Source organism: Harpia harpyja, chromosome Z, assembly GCF_026419915.1.
Source record: "Harpia harpyja isolate bHarHar1 chromosome Z, bHarHar1 primary haplotype, whole genome shotgun sequence".
In the NCBI taxonomy this organism is placed as follows: domain Eukaryota; kingdom Metazoa; phylum Chordata; class Aves; order Accipitriformes; family Accipitridae; genus Harpia; species Harpia harpyja.
In genome coordinates this window covers 4,898,426-4,912,288 of record NC_068969.1, presented here as the reverse complement: position 1 = coordinate 4,912,288, position 13,863 = coordinate 4,898,426, and the positions used below count along the sequence as shown (strand labels likewise).

Here is a 13,863-nt window from a genome sequence, read left to right as displayed (position 1 = left end):
CCTCAGGGTTTCCTTCTCAGCAGGCTTTCTGAGATTTTGCTCGGCCTTCCGACGCCAGGGCGTTACGGAGCTCCGTTTGCTAGATGCCGACAGAGGCGAGCGGTGCCAGGGAACAAGCACCTCGGTTCGGAGCGAGGCCGTGCACGACCACAGCTCTTGGGGCAGCTCCCTTTGAGCTCCGTTGCTCGGGACTGCCTGGGAGCTCACATGGCAATCCCCCTGAAGAGCACTGCCTGCTCCGGCCGTGTCTAGACCTCACGTCTTCCCAGTCACGGCAGGCAAGAGCAGAAGGACAAAGCGCTGCCACCGAGTTCTCTTTTGGACCCTCTCTACCTCCTTTCCTTCCTCATTGCCTCTTTGCTGGCAGGAAAGCCCATCGGGTCTCCCGGGTTCCCCTGCCTTCCTCAGAGAGGACAGCTGCTCCCTACTGTAGTGAATCGACTCGCATGCTGCGTCAAGGCCTGTCAGGGAGGCGCTCAATGCACACACCGTAAGACCAGCTGTAGTTTGCCTGAAGAGCAGAGGGTTGTTCACATCTGTACAGCCAGCCCAGGGGATTCTCTTTGCGCTTTGGTCACCGTTATTCTTTGATTCAGCCTTCCAGCTCTCCGCCAACTTCCGCGGAGCTGTTCAGCCGTCACTCTGCAACCAAATCTCTTCTCCTTCCTGCACTAGAAAGGTACTTGCTGGTCTCCAACGGGAGGGAAATCCTTTTGGATGACTGACATTTCCCAGGCCCCCTGTTACCTTGCCGTAGAGCACGTGTGGGTTTTTTGCTCTAAAGGGCACGTGACGGGACTCAAGCCCTCAGTAACAGGTACTGCTCTGGCTCTCCTCAACTCTGAGGAGTACGTCCCTGACCAGGTGTTTGCAGTCTCTCTTAAAAGGGATGTCTTGGCTTGTTCTGCAGGAAGGAAGCCTTCAGTTGGTGCAGCAGCAGCAATCACGTTGGAGAACAGGACCCGGAGCTGGGGAACGGGGAGTGGCCTTTGGCTACTGTAGAAACACGAGCTGCAGAATTCTTCATGTCACAAAGACAGACGTGACACCGACCTCAGCTTTCCAAGAAAAGGAGCTTTGCCGCTTTGCCCCGATTCTCACTCACCTGGGCAACGAGGATGGGCAATGGGTTATAGCCTTGTCAAGAAGGAGAGAGAGTTGAAGCGTGTCAAAAGTCACTGGGGCCGGGGCGCGTGATTTTGGGGGGCGAGCCGTGAGGGCCTGTCATGACCCAGACTGGACAGACCAGGGAGTTGTGTTTAATTCGAAATTCCCTTGGGCTAAATTAAGGTGAAACGACACCAAACGATCGGTTAAAGATTTTATTCATGACAGAAGCCAACTGAACTGGGGAGGCGTGGTAGTAGGTGGCAGGGTTTCTCACAACGGGAATTGGCATAAGACTGCTTCTGTAAACCGTGTAACCATATACGTGAATTCAGGGAGATCCCTCCCGTTGAGTCAGGAGGTTCAGAGCAGACCCCCTTGCTTTCCAGACTCCTCCTCAGAGAAGGGCCCGGGGCGGCTGCATCTACTCTTAGTCTCTGACTTGGTCAGCGGTTTCTATCTTGAAACGGATGAGGTGTAGGGATTGTGGCAAAGGAAAAGGAAAGAGAGAGGAAGAGAGAGAGAGAAAAAGGAAGAGAGAAAGATTTCAGCGGTCCTGGGTCCGTCCAGCGTTGGTTCAGTCAGCGGAGGGGTCCGGTCAGCCGAGGGGTCCAGTCCCGGTGGGCTTGCGCACCCGGGGCTTCAGTTTGTGTCCTTTTATCATCGTTGCCCCTCCTTCGGGCGGGCACCCGAACTGGCCAGGTTAATGAGCAGGCTGTGAGCCTTTGGGCTTGGGGGTCGTTTGTGGAGTAACTTCTCCTTCCCTGCAGACACTGCCATTGTTTGATCTTTGTATCAGAAGAGCTTATCAGAAGAGGGAGCTGCGCACCCTCCAGCACGCCCTCCCCCTCCTGTTGCTGATGTCTGAGCTGATGGGCTTTTCACCTTGGTTCCTTGCTGTGCAGGGTTTGTCTTTAAGCAGAACTTGCCCCACCACAACGTTTGAGACATTAACCCTTTCAGTCTCTCACAACACCGACCTCAGCTTTCCAAGAAAAGGAGCTTTGCCACTTTGCCCCAATTCTCACTCACCTGGGCAACGAGGATGGGAAATGGGTTATAGCCTTGTCGAGAAGGAGAGAGAGATGAAGCGTGTCAAAAGTCGCTGGGGCCGGGGCGCGTGATTTTGGGGGGCGAGCCGTGAGGGCCGTGCCGTCTGGGGGGGGCACAGCCCACGTTGCCGGAGACGGGCGGTGGCGCCGACTGGGCCGTGCCGGGCCACCCTCCCGGGGGTGGGGGCAGAGACCCGAAGCCCACGGCCATGGCGCGGGGCAGCCGGCCAAGGCCAGCCCGCGAGGAGGGAGGTCTGGGGAAGGTGCTGCCAACCGCCAGGGAGAAGACGACGCTCTGGACCCAGCCCCTAAGGCTGCCCCCCAAGAAAGGGAGAGGTGGAGGAGGAGGAAGCCGACGAATGAGCGTGGAATGTCCCAGCGCAGAGATTAACGGCCAGCTTTATTGTACGGGTGGAGGGGGATCAGGACCAGCGCTCGGGGATGGCGCACGGCTGGTCCCGCGGCAGCGTCCGGGCCGGCTGTAGGGATGTTGGGCCCGGCGTTGCAAGCGGGAGCGGTCTCGCATCCGCACGGGCCCAGGGGGGCTGGAGCTTCTGCTGCTCTCGAGCGCTGGGGAGCCGCAGGAGGACCCCGCTGGCAGCTGGCTGGCGGTGCTGGGGCTGCTGGTCTCGGGTGCCGGGGAGCTGTGGGACGGCCCCAGCGCCGCCTGGCTGGGGGTGCTGCTCTCGGCACTTGGTGCTGGCGCACGGCTCCTGTCACGGCGTCTTCCGGGCCGGCTGTAGGGATGTTGCTCCCGGCGTTGCAAGCGGGAGCGGTCTCGCATCCGCACGGGCCCAGGGGGGCTGGAGCGGCTGCTGCCCTGAAGTGGCGGGGAGCCGCAGGAGAACCCTGATGCCGCCTGGCTGGCGGTGCCGGGGCTGCTGGTCTCCGGCGGTGGGGAGCCGCAGGAGGACCCCGCTGGCAGCTGGCTGGCGGTGCTGGGGCTGCTGGCGTCGGGTGCCGGCGAGCCGTGGGAAGGCCCCGATCCTGCCTGGCTGGCAGTGCTGGGGCCGGCGAGCTCCGAGCTGGCACTGGAGGCTGTAAGGGGAAGCAGGAAGGTCAAGGGCACGGCCCCCAGGCCCGGGGCAGGATAGGCCAGAGCGGTGCCCCCAGCCCTCCTAGAGCAGAGAGGCTCTGCCAGGCCCACCCCGGGCTCCCGCTGCCAGGCCTTGCCTGGCCCCTGGCCCCAGCCCAGGGGCAGGCGGGTGCTTTGCCTCTTACCGGTGCCCAGGCCAGCACACGCGTCGCACTCCCAGCTGGCCGTGCTGCTCCTCAAGTCGGAGCAGCGTCTGTGGGTGCCCTCGGCAGCGCAGGAGCAGCACAGGAGCAGTTGCCAGGGCCTGGGGAAGCAAAGGGGTTCATGGCTGTGAGGACAAAGTGACCGCAGCACGGGATTGTCCGGCCGAGCTCTCGGTCTCAGTCCTTGCGCTTCGAGCCCTTGGCGAGACAGGCTTCCCGTACAGAGCCCCGGGGTGCAGCTTTGGCAACTTACCCCTCTTCCTCTGCCTGCTCCCTGCCTCCTGGACAAAGGCACTCCCTGGCATCGCAGCGGCTGTGCCTCTCACTTAGTGCTGCGTATGCACGCCTGTTCTCCCACGATGGCAGTCTGATGGAGAAAGGAAAATGGATGAGCCCCTGCTGCCCCGGCATAAGGGAGATGCAGGGCGTCCCTGCTCGCCCCCTCTGCCCTGCCCTGTTTCCAGCTCCCCCGTGAAGCTGAAGCCCAGACTCGCGGGACAGCGGAGGGCCAGGAAGGACTGCTGGGGCAGCCCCTGGCGCGGGCGGCACAGCGCTTGCAGCCTCCTGTCTTGTGAGCCGGCCAGAAGGGCACCGACCTGGAGGGGATTCGGATCCCCATGGTGAGCATTTCCAAGAGAAATAGCTCCTTATCTCTACAGAGGGGGCACTGGAAGCAAGAAATGCCGGCGCACAGAGCCTGTCCCTGCAGGAGGAGAAACATAAGGAGCATGAGCGAGGCCCTGGTGCTGCCGAGCGCCTGCCGTGCGCCGGGGGCGAGGGAACCCCGGGGGCGAGGGAACGGCTCCTGCCTGGATGCAGCCCCTGTGGAACCAGGCGTGTTTGCACGCTGGGCACACCATGGTGCCGTAGGACTTTCTCTCCTCCACAAGGTCCAGGCAGATGAGGCAGGTGGTGTTCTCCTCCGGAGCCGCCTCCACTGCCTGCTCTGGGCGGTGCTGCCAGCAGAAGGCGCTGGGGGCAAGAGGAAAGGGATGGGCGAGGTGAGAAGCGCTGGCTCCTTCCCCGGGTGGCAGCGAGGAGGGGAGAGGAGGTACCTGTACTGAAGAGCGTACTGGGTGACGCATCCACCCTCCGCGGCACAGGGGAGATGGAAGCTGCGGTCACAGCTCCTCTGCCAGCAGGAGATGGCGGCCCCGCTCTCGCCACAGACGAAGCAGTGCTGGAAAGAGCAGAGCAGCCCCCATCAGCGGCAGCCTCAGGGCCGCCACGGCCAGCCCCACGCCTCCGGGCAGGGCGCAGGATGTGGCCGCTGCCGGGTCACACCCCGCAGATGCGCCTGTCGGACGAGGCTCCTGTGCTGGAGCCTCTGTGGAGCTGCTGGGAGCAAGACTCCTGTCCCAGAGCCGGCTGGAAGGGCTGGGATTTCTCTCTCGGGTCTGGGCTAGGCTCCCGCAAACCTCTCCCGGCACAGATCTCCCCGGCCTTGTCAGGTGCTCACCTTCCGCGCTGCCCGCGCGACTGCACGTCGAATATCCTCGGGGAGAAATCCCATGAGTCCTACTTCCCTGCCCCCTTGCTGAAAAAGCTCGTTGGCAAAAAGCTGCAGTAGAGAAAAGAGGAGGAGCTGCTGAGGAGAGCGTGGCAGGGACTGCCTGTCGGAAAGCTGGAGGGAGCCCCGGCGTAACTCACCAGGCAAAACACATGGGCACAGAGCCCTTGCTTCTCCAGTTTGGCCCCGCAGACAGCCGGGTCAGCCTCTGCCCGGCGACACAGCAGGCATGCTGGAGGGGAGAGAGCAAACGCCACTGGGAATGAGCACCTCTGCGGGGCCGGGGGAAGCGTCCCTGAGGGATTGCCCCCAAGGGCCTGCTCTGCCCCTGCCGAGCCGGCTGATGGGCAGGGCTGGAGGCCTTGGAGAGGAAGGGGGCATTGCAGGCACGGGGGTCCCAGCAGGTGCCCACTGCCCAGCCTGGGCCCCGCTGGCTGAGGACAGGAGGGGCCCTGCCCCGGGGTGGTCGTCGGGGAGCTCCTGCCTCCCCCTGCCACCGCTCTCGGCCCCACGCTGACCGCCCCGACAAGCCCTCTGCTACGCTGCGGGAGGGCTACTTTGCTCTCACCCTGCTCCATCGAGCCGGGGGCCTTCTGCTTCCTCGCGGACATGGCGCACGTCAACGGCGAGCGTCTGGAGAGTCCCTGTCCCAGCAACGCCGGGCGTCTCCTCCAAATGCTCCTCTGCTGACTCTGAGGGAGAAGCAGGGCGCGGGCGAGGGAGAAGCCAGAGGCGGGTGAGCTTGCAGCGCAGGCCCAGCGCCCCGAGGCCTGGGGCCCCCCTCCTCCCTCGGCAGCCCCGCACAAGCCCCGTCCCTCCCCTGCCCTCTCCTCACCTCGCCAGGTCGCACTGACGGACGGCCTGTGCCCAGCGCTCCTTTTTGTGGGCTTGCCCCCGCGGGTCACGGTGGCCACTGTGACATCAGCACCGCTGGCCTGCGTGCGCCCCAACTACGGGCAGGGACGCCCTCGGCCACCCGCCGCCCGCTCTGAGGCGGCCACCGCCTCACAGGGGTGGCTGCGACGTGCCGAGGCGGGGGCCCGAGCCCTCGGCACCCACGTCACCGGGGCGGCTGCTCCTGCAGCGAGTGCAGAGTCCGATGCCGGGTCCCCCGGGGCAGCCGTCGAGGGGGACGCTGTTGGCCGAAAGGTGCTGTTGGGGCAGCGCGACTCCAGGGCTCCAGCCCTGGCCGAGGGAACTCTGTGCTCCTGCCCCCGGCACGGGGAGCGCTGCCAGCAGGTCGGGGAAGGTGATCCTTCCCCTCTGCGCCGCGCCGGTAAGGCTGCGTCGCAAGTACTGCCTCCGGTGCCGGGCTCCCCGGCACAGGGGACAGGAGCGACCTTGGAGCCTGGCCTGGGCTCACACGTGCCATCCGCTCAGAGGCGGTGGGTGGCCGGGGCACAGCACGGGACCTCAGGGCGGCACCTCAGAGTCGCAGGTGGCCCAACAAGGGCCTAAGGTCTAAGGCGGCCCAACAAGGGCCTGAGGACTCCTTAGCGCTTCGGCGATGTGCTGCCTCCGGCACTTTCTGGCGGTGGGACCGCAAGCTGGGGAGTCACGGCGGAAATGGCCTTTTTCCGTGGCAAGGAACTGCCTTTCAGAGTCAGCGTGAGCCTTTCCGTGGTGGGGTAGGAAACTGCGAGTGGCTGTGGGGCAGCTTCGGAGGTGGTGGGTGGGAGCGTTGATCTGTTGGAGGCTGGAAAGGCTCTCCAGAGGGATCTGGACGGGCTGGATCGATGGGCCGAGGCTTGTCAAGCGCTGGAACGGGCTGCCCAGGGAAGCGGTTGAGTCGCCATCCCCGGAGGCGTCGAAAAGACGTGTAGGTGTGGCGCTTAGGGACACGGGTTAGCGGTGGACTTGGCAGTGTTAGGTTAACGGTTGGACTCGATGATCTTAAGGGTCTTTTCCAACCTAAAGGATGCTGTGATTCTAATTACCATTCAGTTATCGCTTAATCACCACTTGATGACCATGTGATCTTCATTCGATCATCGATTGATTACCACTTGATCATCGCTTCATCGTTAATAAAACCCTCCGAGTTAAGCCCACGGCGATGACTTCTCTGACTAATTCACCCGTGACACCAGGACGAAAACCAGAGGGTGTCTCAGGCCCAACCAGAGCAGGCGAAAAGGAATGCCAAGTCCAGGACTGGAGAACCCAGGTCCGAAATGCAATTCGGGACGAGGATAGAAACCCGGAACCCCCAGAAGCCCTTCTGCGATACTAGCGGGCTGACACTGCTGAGAGGCACTGGAGGCTTCCCAGGCTGCCTCCTTCAGCTGCTGCTTTTAGAGTGTCCTCAGCCACCTTCTTCTGCCAGCCACCTTCCAAGCCAAACGCCGGTCCTCAGGGTTTCCTTCTCAGCAGGCTTTCTGAGATTTTGCTCGGCCTTCCGACGCCAGGGCGTTACGGAGCTCCGTTCGCTAGATGCCGACAGAGGCGAGCGGTGCCAGGGAACAAGCACCTCGGTTCGGAGCGAGGCCGTGCACGACCACAGCTCTTGGGGCAGCTCCCTTTGAGCTCCGTTGCTCGGGACTGCCTGGGAGCTCACATGGCAATCCCCCTGAAGAGCACTGCCTGCTCCGGCCGTGTCTAGACCTCACGTCTTCCCAGTCACGGCAGGCAAGAGCAGAAGGACAAAGCGCTGCCACCGAGTTCTCTTTTGGACCCTCTCTACCTCCTTTCCTTCCTCATTGCCTCTTTGCTGGCAGGAAAGCCCATCGGGTCTCCCGGGTTCCCCTGCCTTCCTCAGAGAGGACAGCTGCTCCCTACTGTAGTGAATCGACTCGCATGCTGCGTCAAGGCCTGTCAGGGAGGCGCTCAATGCACACACCGTAAGACCAGCTGTAGTTTGCCTGAAGAGCAGAGGGTTGTTCACATCTGTACAGCCAGCCCAGGGGATTCTCTTTGCGCTTTGGTCACCGTTATTCTTTGATTCAGCCTTCCAGCTCTCCGCCAACTTCCGCGGAGCTGTTCAGCCGTCACTCTGCAACCAAATCTCTTCTCCTTCCTGCACTAGAAAGGTACTTGCTGGTCTCCAATGGGAGGGAAATCCTTTTGGATGACTGACATTTCCCAGGCCCCCTGTTACCTTGCCGTAGAGCACGTGTGGGTTTTTTGCTCTAAAGGGCACGTGACGGGACTCAAGCCCTCAGTAACAGGTACTGCTCTGGCTCTCCTCAACTCTGAGGAGTACGTCCCTGACCAGGTGTTTGCAGTCTCTCTTAAAAAGGATGTCTTGGCTTGTTCTGCAGGAAGGAAGCCTTCAGTTGGTGCAGCAGCAGCAATCACGTTGGAGAACAGGACCCGGAGCTGGGGAACGGGGAGTGGCCTTTGGCTACTGTAGAAACACGAGCTGCAGAATTCTTCATGTCACAAAGACAGACGTGACACCGACCTCAGCTTTCCAAGAAAAGGAGCTTTGCCGCTTTGCCCCGATTCTCACTCACCTGGGCAACGAGGATGGGCAATGGGTTATAGCCTTGTCAAGAAGGAGAGAGAGTTGAAGCGTGTCAAAAGTCACTGGGGCCGGGGCGCGTGATTTTGGGGGGCGAGCCGTGAGGGCCTGTCATGACCCAGACTGGACAGACCAGGGAGTTGTGTTTAATTCGAAATTCCCTTGGGCTAAATTAAGGTGAAACGACACCAAACGATCGGTTAAAGATTTTATTCATGACAGAAGCCAACTGAACTGGGGAGGCGTGGTAGTAGGTGGCAGGGTTTCTCACAACGGGAATTGGCATAAGACTGCTTCTGTAAACCGTGTAACCATATACGTGAATTCAGGGAGATCCCTCCCGTTGAGTCAGGAGGTTCAGAGCAGACCCCCTTGCTTTCCAGACTCCTCCTCAGAGAAGGGCCCGGGGCGGCTGCATCTACTCTTAGTCTCTGACTTGGTCAGCGGTTTCTATCTTGAAACGGATGAGGTGTAGGGATTGTGGCAAAGGAAAAGGAAAGAGAGAGGAAGAGAGAGAGAGAAAAAGGAAGAGAGAAAGATTTCAGCGGTCCTGGGTCCGTCCAGCGTTGGTTCAGTCAGCGGAGGGGTCCGGTCAGCCGAGGGGTCCAGTCCCGGTGGGCTTGCGCACCCGGGGCTTCAGTTTGTGTCCTTTTATCATCGTTGCCCCTCCTTCGGGCGGGCACCCGAACTGGCCAGGTTAATGAGCAGGCTGTGAGCCTTTGGGCTTGGGGGTCGTTTGTGGAGTAACTTCTCCTTCCCTGCAGACACTGCCATTGTTTGATCTTTGTATCAGAAGAGCTTATCAGAAGAGGGAGCTGCGCACCCTCCAGCACGCCCTCCCCCTCCTGTTGCTGATGTCTGAGCTGATGGGCTTTTCACCTTGGTTCCTTGCTGTGCAGGGTTTGTCTTTAAGCAGAACTTGCCCCACCACAACGTTTGAGACATTAACCCTTTCAGTCTCTCACAACACCGACCTCAGCTTTCCAAGAAAAGGAGCTTTGCCACTTTGCCCCAATTCTCACTCACCTGGGCAACGAGGATGGGAAATGGGTTATAGCCTTGTCGAGAAGGAGAGAGAGATGAAGCGTGTCAAAAGTCGCTGGGGCCGGGGCGCGTGATTTTGGGGGGCGAGCCGTGAGGGCCGTGCCGTCTGGGGGGGGCACAGCCCACGTTGCCGGAGACGGGCGGTGGCGCCGACTGGGCCGTGCCGGGCCACCCTCCCGGGGGTGGGGGCAGAGACCCGAAGCCCACGGCCATGGCGCGGGGCAGCCGGCCAAGGCCAGCCCGCGAGGAGGGAGGTCTGGGGAAGGTGCTGCCAACCGCCAGGGAGAAGACGACGCTCTGGACCCAGCCCCTAAGGCTGCCCCCCAAGAAAGGGAGAGGTGGAGGAGGAGGAAGCCGACGAATGAGCGTGGAATGTCCCAGCGCAGAGATTAACGGCCAGCTTTATTGTACGGGTGGAGGGGGATCAGGACCAGCGCTCGGGGATGGCGCACGGCTGGTCCCGCGGCGGCGTCCGGGCCGGCTGTAGGGATGTTGGGCCCGGCGTTGCAAGCGGGAGCGGTCTCGCATCCGCACGGGCCCAGGGGGGCTGGAGCTTCTGCTGCTCTCGAGCGCTGGGGAGCCGCAGGAGGACCCCGCTGGCAGCTGGCTGGCGGTGCTGGGGCTGCTGGTCTCGGGTGCCGGGGAGCTGTGGGACGGCCCCAGCGCCGCCTGGCTGGGGGTGCTGCTCTCGGCACTTGGTGCTGGCGCACGGCTCCTGTCACGGCGTCTTCCGGGCCGGCTGTAGGGATGTTGGGCCCGGCGTCGCAAGCGGGAGCTGTTTCGCACGCGGTCGGGCCCAGGGGGGCTGGCGCGGCTGCTGCCCTGAAGCACTGGGGAGCCTTGGGACGGCCCTGATGCCGCATCGGCGGGGCTGCTGGTCTGCGGTGCCAGGGAGCCGTGGGGTGGCCCGAACGCCGCCTGGCTCCCAGTGCTGGGGCTGCTGGTTTCCGGCGGTGGGGAGCCGCAGGAGGACCCCGCTGGCAGCTGGCTGGCGGTGCTGGGGCTGCTGGCGTCGGGTGCTGGGGAGCTGTGGGACGGCCCCAGCGCCGCCTGGCTGGGGGTGCTGCTCTCGGCACTTGGTGCTGGCGCACGGCTCCTGTCACGGCGTCTTCCGGGCCGGCTGTAGGGATGTTGCTCCCGGCGTTGCAAGCGGGAGCGGTCTCGCATCCGCACGGGCCCAGGGGGGCTGGAGCGGCTGCTGCCCTGAAGTGGCGGGGAGCCGCAGGAGAACCCTGATGCCGCCTGGCTGGCGGTGCCGGGGCTGCTGGTCTCCGGCGGTGGGGAGCCGCAGGAGGACCCCGCTGGCAGCTGGCTGGCGGTGCTGGGGCTGCTGGCGTCGGGTGCCGGCGAGCCGTGGGAAGGCCCCGATCCTGCCTGGCTGGCAGTGCTGGGGCCGGCGAGCTCCGAGCTGGCACTGGAGGCTGTAAGGGGAAGCAGGAAGGTCAAGGGCACGGCCCCCAGGCCCGGGGCAGGATAGGCCAGAGCGGTGCCCCCAGCCCTCCTAGAGCAGAGAGGCTCTGCCAGGCCCACCCCGGGCTCCCGCTGCCAGGCCTTGCCTGGCCCCTGGCCCCAGCCCAGGGGCAGGCGGGTGCTTTGCCTCTTACCGGTGCCCAGGCCAGCACACGCGTCGCACTCCCAGCTGGCCGTGCTGCTCCTCAAGTCGGAGCAGCGTCTGTGGGTGCCCTCGGCAGCGCAGGAGCAGCACAGGAGCAGTTGCCAGGGCCTGGGGAAGCAAAGGGGTTCATGGCTGTGAGGACAAAGTGACCGCAGCACGGGATTGTCCGGCCGAGCTCTCGGTCTCAGTCCTTGCGCTTCGAGCCCTTGGCGAGACAGGCTTCCCGTACAGAGCCCCGGGGTGCAGCTTTGGCAACTTACCCCTCTTCCTCTGCCTGCTCCCTGCCTCCTGGACAAAGGCACTCCCTGGCATCGCAGCGGCTGTGCCTCTCACTTAGTGCTGCGTATGCACGCCTGTTCTCCCACGATGGCAGTCTGATGGAGAAAGGAAAATGGATGAGCCCCTGCTGCCCCGGCATAAGGGAGATGCAGGGCGTCCCTGCTCGCCCCCTCTGCCCTGCCCTGTTTCCAGCTCCCCCGTGAAGCTGAAGCCCAGACTCGCGGGACAGCGGAGGGCCAGGAAGGACTGCTGGGGCAGCCCCTGGCGCGGGCGGCACAGCGCTTGCAGCCTCCTGTCTTGTGAGCCGGCCAGAAGGGCACCGACCTGGAGGGGATTCGGATCCCCATGGTGAGCATTTCCAAGAGAAATAGCTCCTTATCTCTACAGAGGGGGCACTGGAAGCAAGAAATGCCGGCGCACAGAGCCTGTCCCTGCAGGAGGAGAAACATAAGGAGCATGAGCGAGGCCCTGGTGCTGCCGAGCGCCTGCCGTGCGCCGGGGGCGAGGGAACCCCGGGGGCGAGGGAACGGCTCCTGCCTGGATGCAGCCCCTGTGGAACCAGGCGTGTTTGCACGCTGGGCACACCATGGTGCCGTAGGACTTTCTCTCCTCCACAAGGTCCAGGCAGATGAGGCAGGTGGTGTTCTCCTCCGGAGCCGCCTCCACTGCCTGCTCTGGGCGGTGCTGCCAGCAGAAGGCGCTGGGGGCAAGAGGAAAGGGATGGGCGAGGTGAGAAGCGCTGGCTCCTTCCCCGGGTGGCAGCGAGGAGGGGAGAGGAGGTACCTGTACTGAAGAGCGTACTGGGTGACGCATCCACCCTCCGCGGCACAGGGGAGATGGAAGCTGCGGTCGCAGCTCCTCTGCCAGCAGGAGATGGCGGCCCCGCTCTCGCCACAGACGAAGCAGTGCTGGAAAGAGCAGAGCAGCCCCCATCAGCGGCAGCCTCAGGGCCGCCACGGCCAGCCCCACGCCTCCGGGCAGGGCGCAGGATGTGGCCGCTGCCGGGTCACACCCCGCAGATGCGCCTGTCAGACGAGGCTCCTGTGCTGGAGCCTCTGTGGAGCTGCTGGGAGCAAGACTCCTGTCCCAGAGCCGGCTGGAAGGGCTGGGATTTCTCTCTCGGGTCTGGGCTAGGCTCCCGCAAACCTCTCCCGGCACAGATCTCCCCGGCCTTGTCAGGTGCTCACCTTCCGCGCTGCCCGCGCGACTGCACGTCGAATATCCTCGGGGAGAAATCCCATGAGTCCTACTTCCCTGCCCCCTTGCTGAAAAAGCTCGTTGGCAAAAAGCTGCAGTAGAGAAAAGAGGAGGAGCTGCTGAGGAGAGCGTGGCAGGGACTGCCTGTCGGAAAGCTGGAGGGAGCCCCGGCGTAACTCACCAGGCAAAACACATGGGCACAGAGCCCTTGCTTCTCCAGTTTGGCCCCGCAGACAGCCGGGTCAGCCTCTGCCCGGCGACACAGCAGGCATGCTGGAGGGGAGAGAGCAAACGCCACTGGGAATGAGCACCTCTGCGGGGCCGGGGGAAGCGTCCCTGAGGGATTGCCCCCAAGGGCCTGCTCTGCCCCTGCCGAGCCGGCTGATGGGCAGGGCTGGAGGCCTTGGAGAGGAAGGGGGCATTGCAGGCACGGGGGTCCCAGCAGGTGCCCACTGCCCAGCCTGGGCCCCGCTGGCTGAGGACAGGAGGGGCCCTGCCCCGGGGTGGTCGTCGGGGAGCTCCTGCCTCCCCCTGCCACCGCTCTCGGCCCCACGCTGACCGCCCCGACAAGCCCTCTGCTACGCTGCGGGAGGGCTACTTTGCTCTCACCCTGCTCCATCGAGCCGGGGGCCTTCTGCTTCCTCGCGGACATGGCGCACGTCAACGGCGAGCGTCTGGAGAGTCCCTGTCCCAGCAACGCCGGGCGTCTCCTCCAAATGCTCCTCTGCTGACTCTGAGGGAGAAGCAGGGCGCGGGCGAGGGAGAAGCCAGAGGCGGGTGAGCTTGCAGCGCAGGCCCAGCGCCCCGAGGCCTGGGGCCCCCCTCCTCCCTCGGCAGCCCCGCACAAGCCCCGTCCCTCCCCTGCCCTCTCCTCACCTCGCCAGGTCGCACTGACGGACGGCCTGTGCCCAGCGCTCCTTTTTGTGGGCTTGCCCCCGCGGGTCACGGTGGCCACTGTGACATCAGCACCGCTGGCCTGCGTGCGCCCCAACTACGGGCAGGGACGCCCTCGGCCACCCGCCGCCCGCTCTGAGGCGGCCACCGCCTCACAGGGGTGGCTGCGACATGCCGAGGCGGGGGCCCGAGCCCTCGGCACCCACGTCACCGGGGCGGCTGCTCCTGCAGCGAGTGCAGAGTCCGATGCCGGGTCCCCCGGGGCAGCCGTCGAGGGGGACGCTGTTGGCCGAAAGGTGCTGTTGGGGCAGCGCGACTCCAGGGCTCCAGCCCTGGCCGAGGGAACTCTGTGCTCCTGCCCCCGGCACGGGGAGCGCTGCCAGCAGGTCGGGGAAGGTGATCCTTCCCCTCTGCGCCGCGCCGGTAAGGCTGCGTCGCAAGTACTGCCTCCGGTGCCGGGCTC

The 13,863-nt window shown here is 64.0% G+C and overlaps 2 protein-coding genes across 2 annotated transcripts; both read right to left on the bottom strand.

The window, feature by feature from the left end:
* Nucleotides 1–2,559: 2,559 nt before the first annotated feature.
* Nucleotides 2,560–5,519, bottom strand: LOC128137877 (PHD finger protein 7-like). The gene is made up of 10 exons (XM_052779112.1): nucleotides 5,477–5,519; nucleotides 5,049–5,140; nucleotides 4,858–4,959; nucleotides 4,454–4,578; nucleotides 4,208–4,370; nucleotides 3,995–4,101; nucleotides 3,652–3,765; nucleotides 3,381–3,499; nucleotides 3,151–3,197; nucleotides 2,560–3,018 (listed from the first exon to the last, which is right to left on the bottom strand). Exons 1-10 carry the CDS (start codon nucleotides 5,517–5,519, stop codon nucleotides 2,560–2,562), a joined length of 1,371 nt encoding a protein of 456 aa, XP_052635072.1.
* Nucleotides 5,520–9,817: 4,298 nt separating this feature from the next.
* On the bottom strand, nucleotides 9,818–13,158 carry LOC128137876 (PHD finger protein 7-like). Its single transcript, XM_052779110.1, has 10 exons — nucleotides 13,116–13,158; nucleotides 12,688–12,779; nucleotides 12,497–12,598; nucleotides 12,093–12,217; nucleotides 11,847–12,009; nucleotides 11,634–11,740; nucleotides 11,291–11,404; nucleotides 11,020–11,138; nucleotides 10,751–10,836; nucleotides 9,818–10,237 (listed from the first exon to the last, which is right to left on the bottom strand). The coding sequence occupies exons 1-10, from the start codon at nucleotides 13,156–13,158 to the stop codon at nucleotides 9,818–9,820; spliced, it is 1,371 nt and encodes a 456-aa protein (XP_052635070.1).
* Nucleotides 13,159–13,863: the final 705 nt, after the last annotated feature.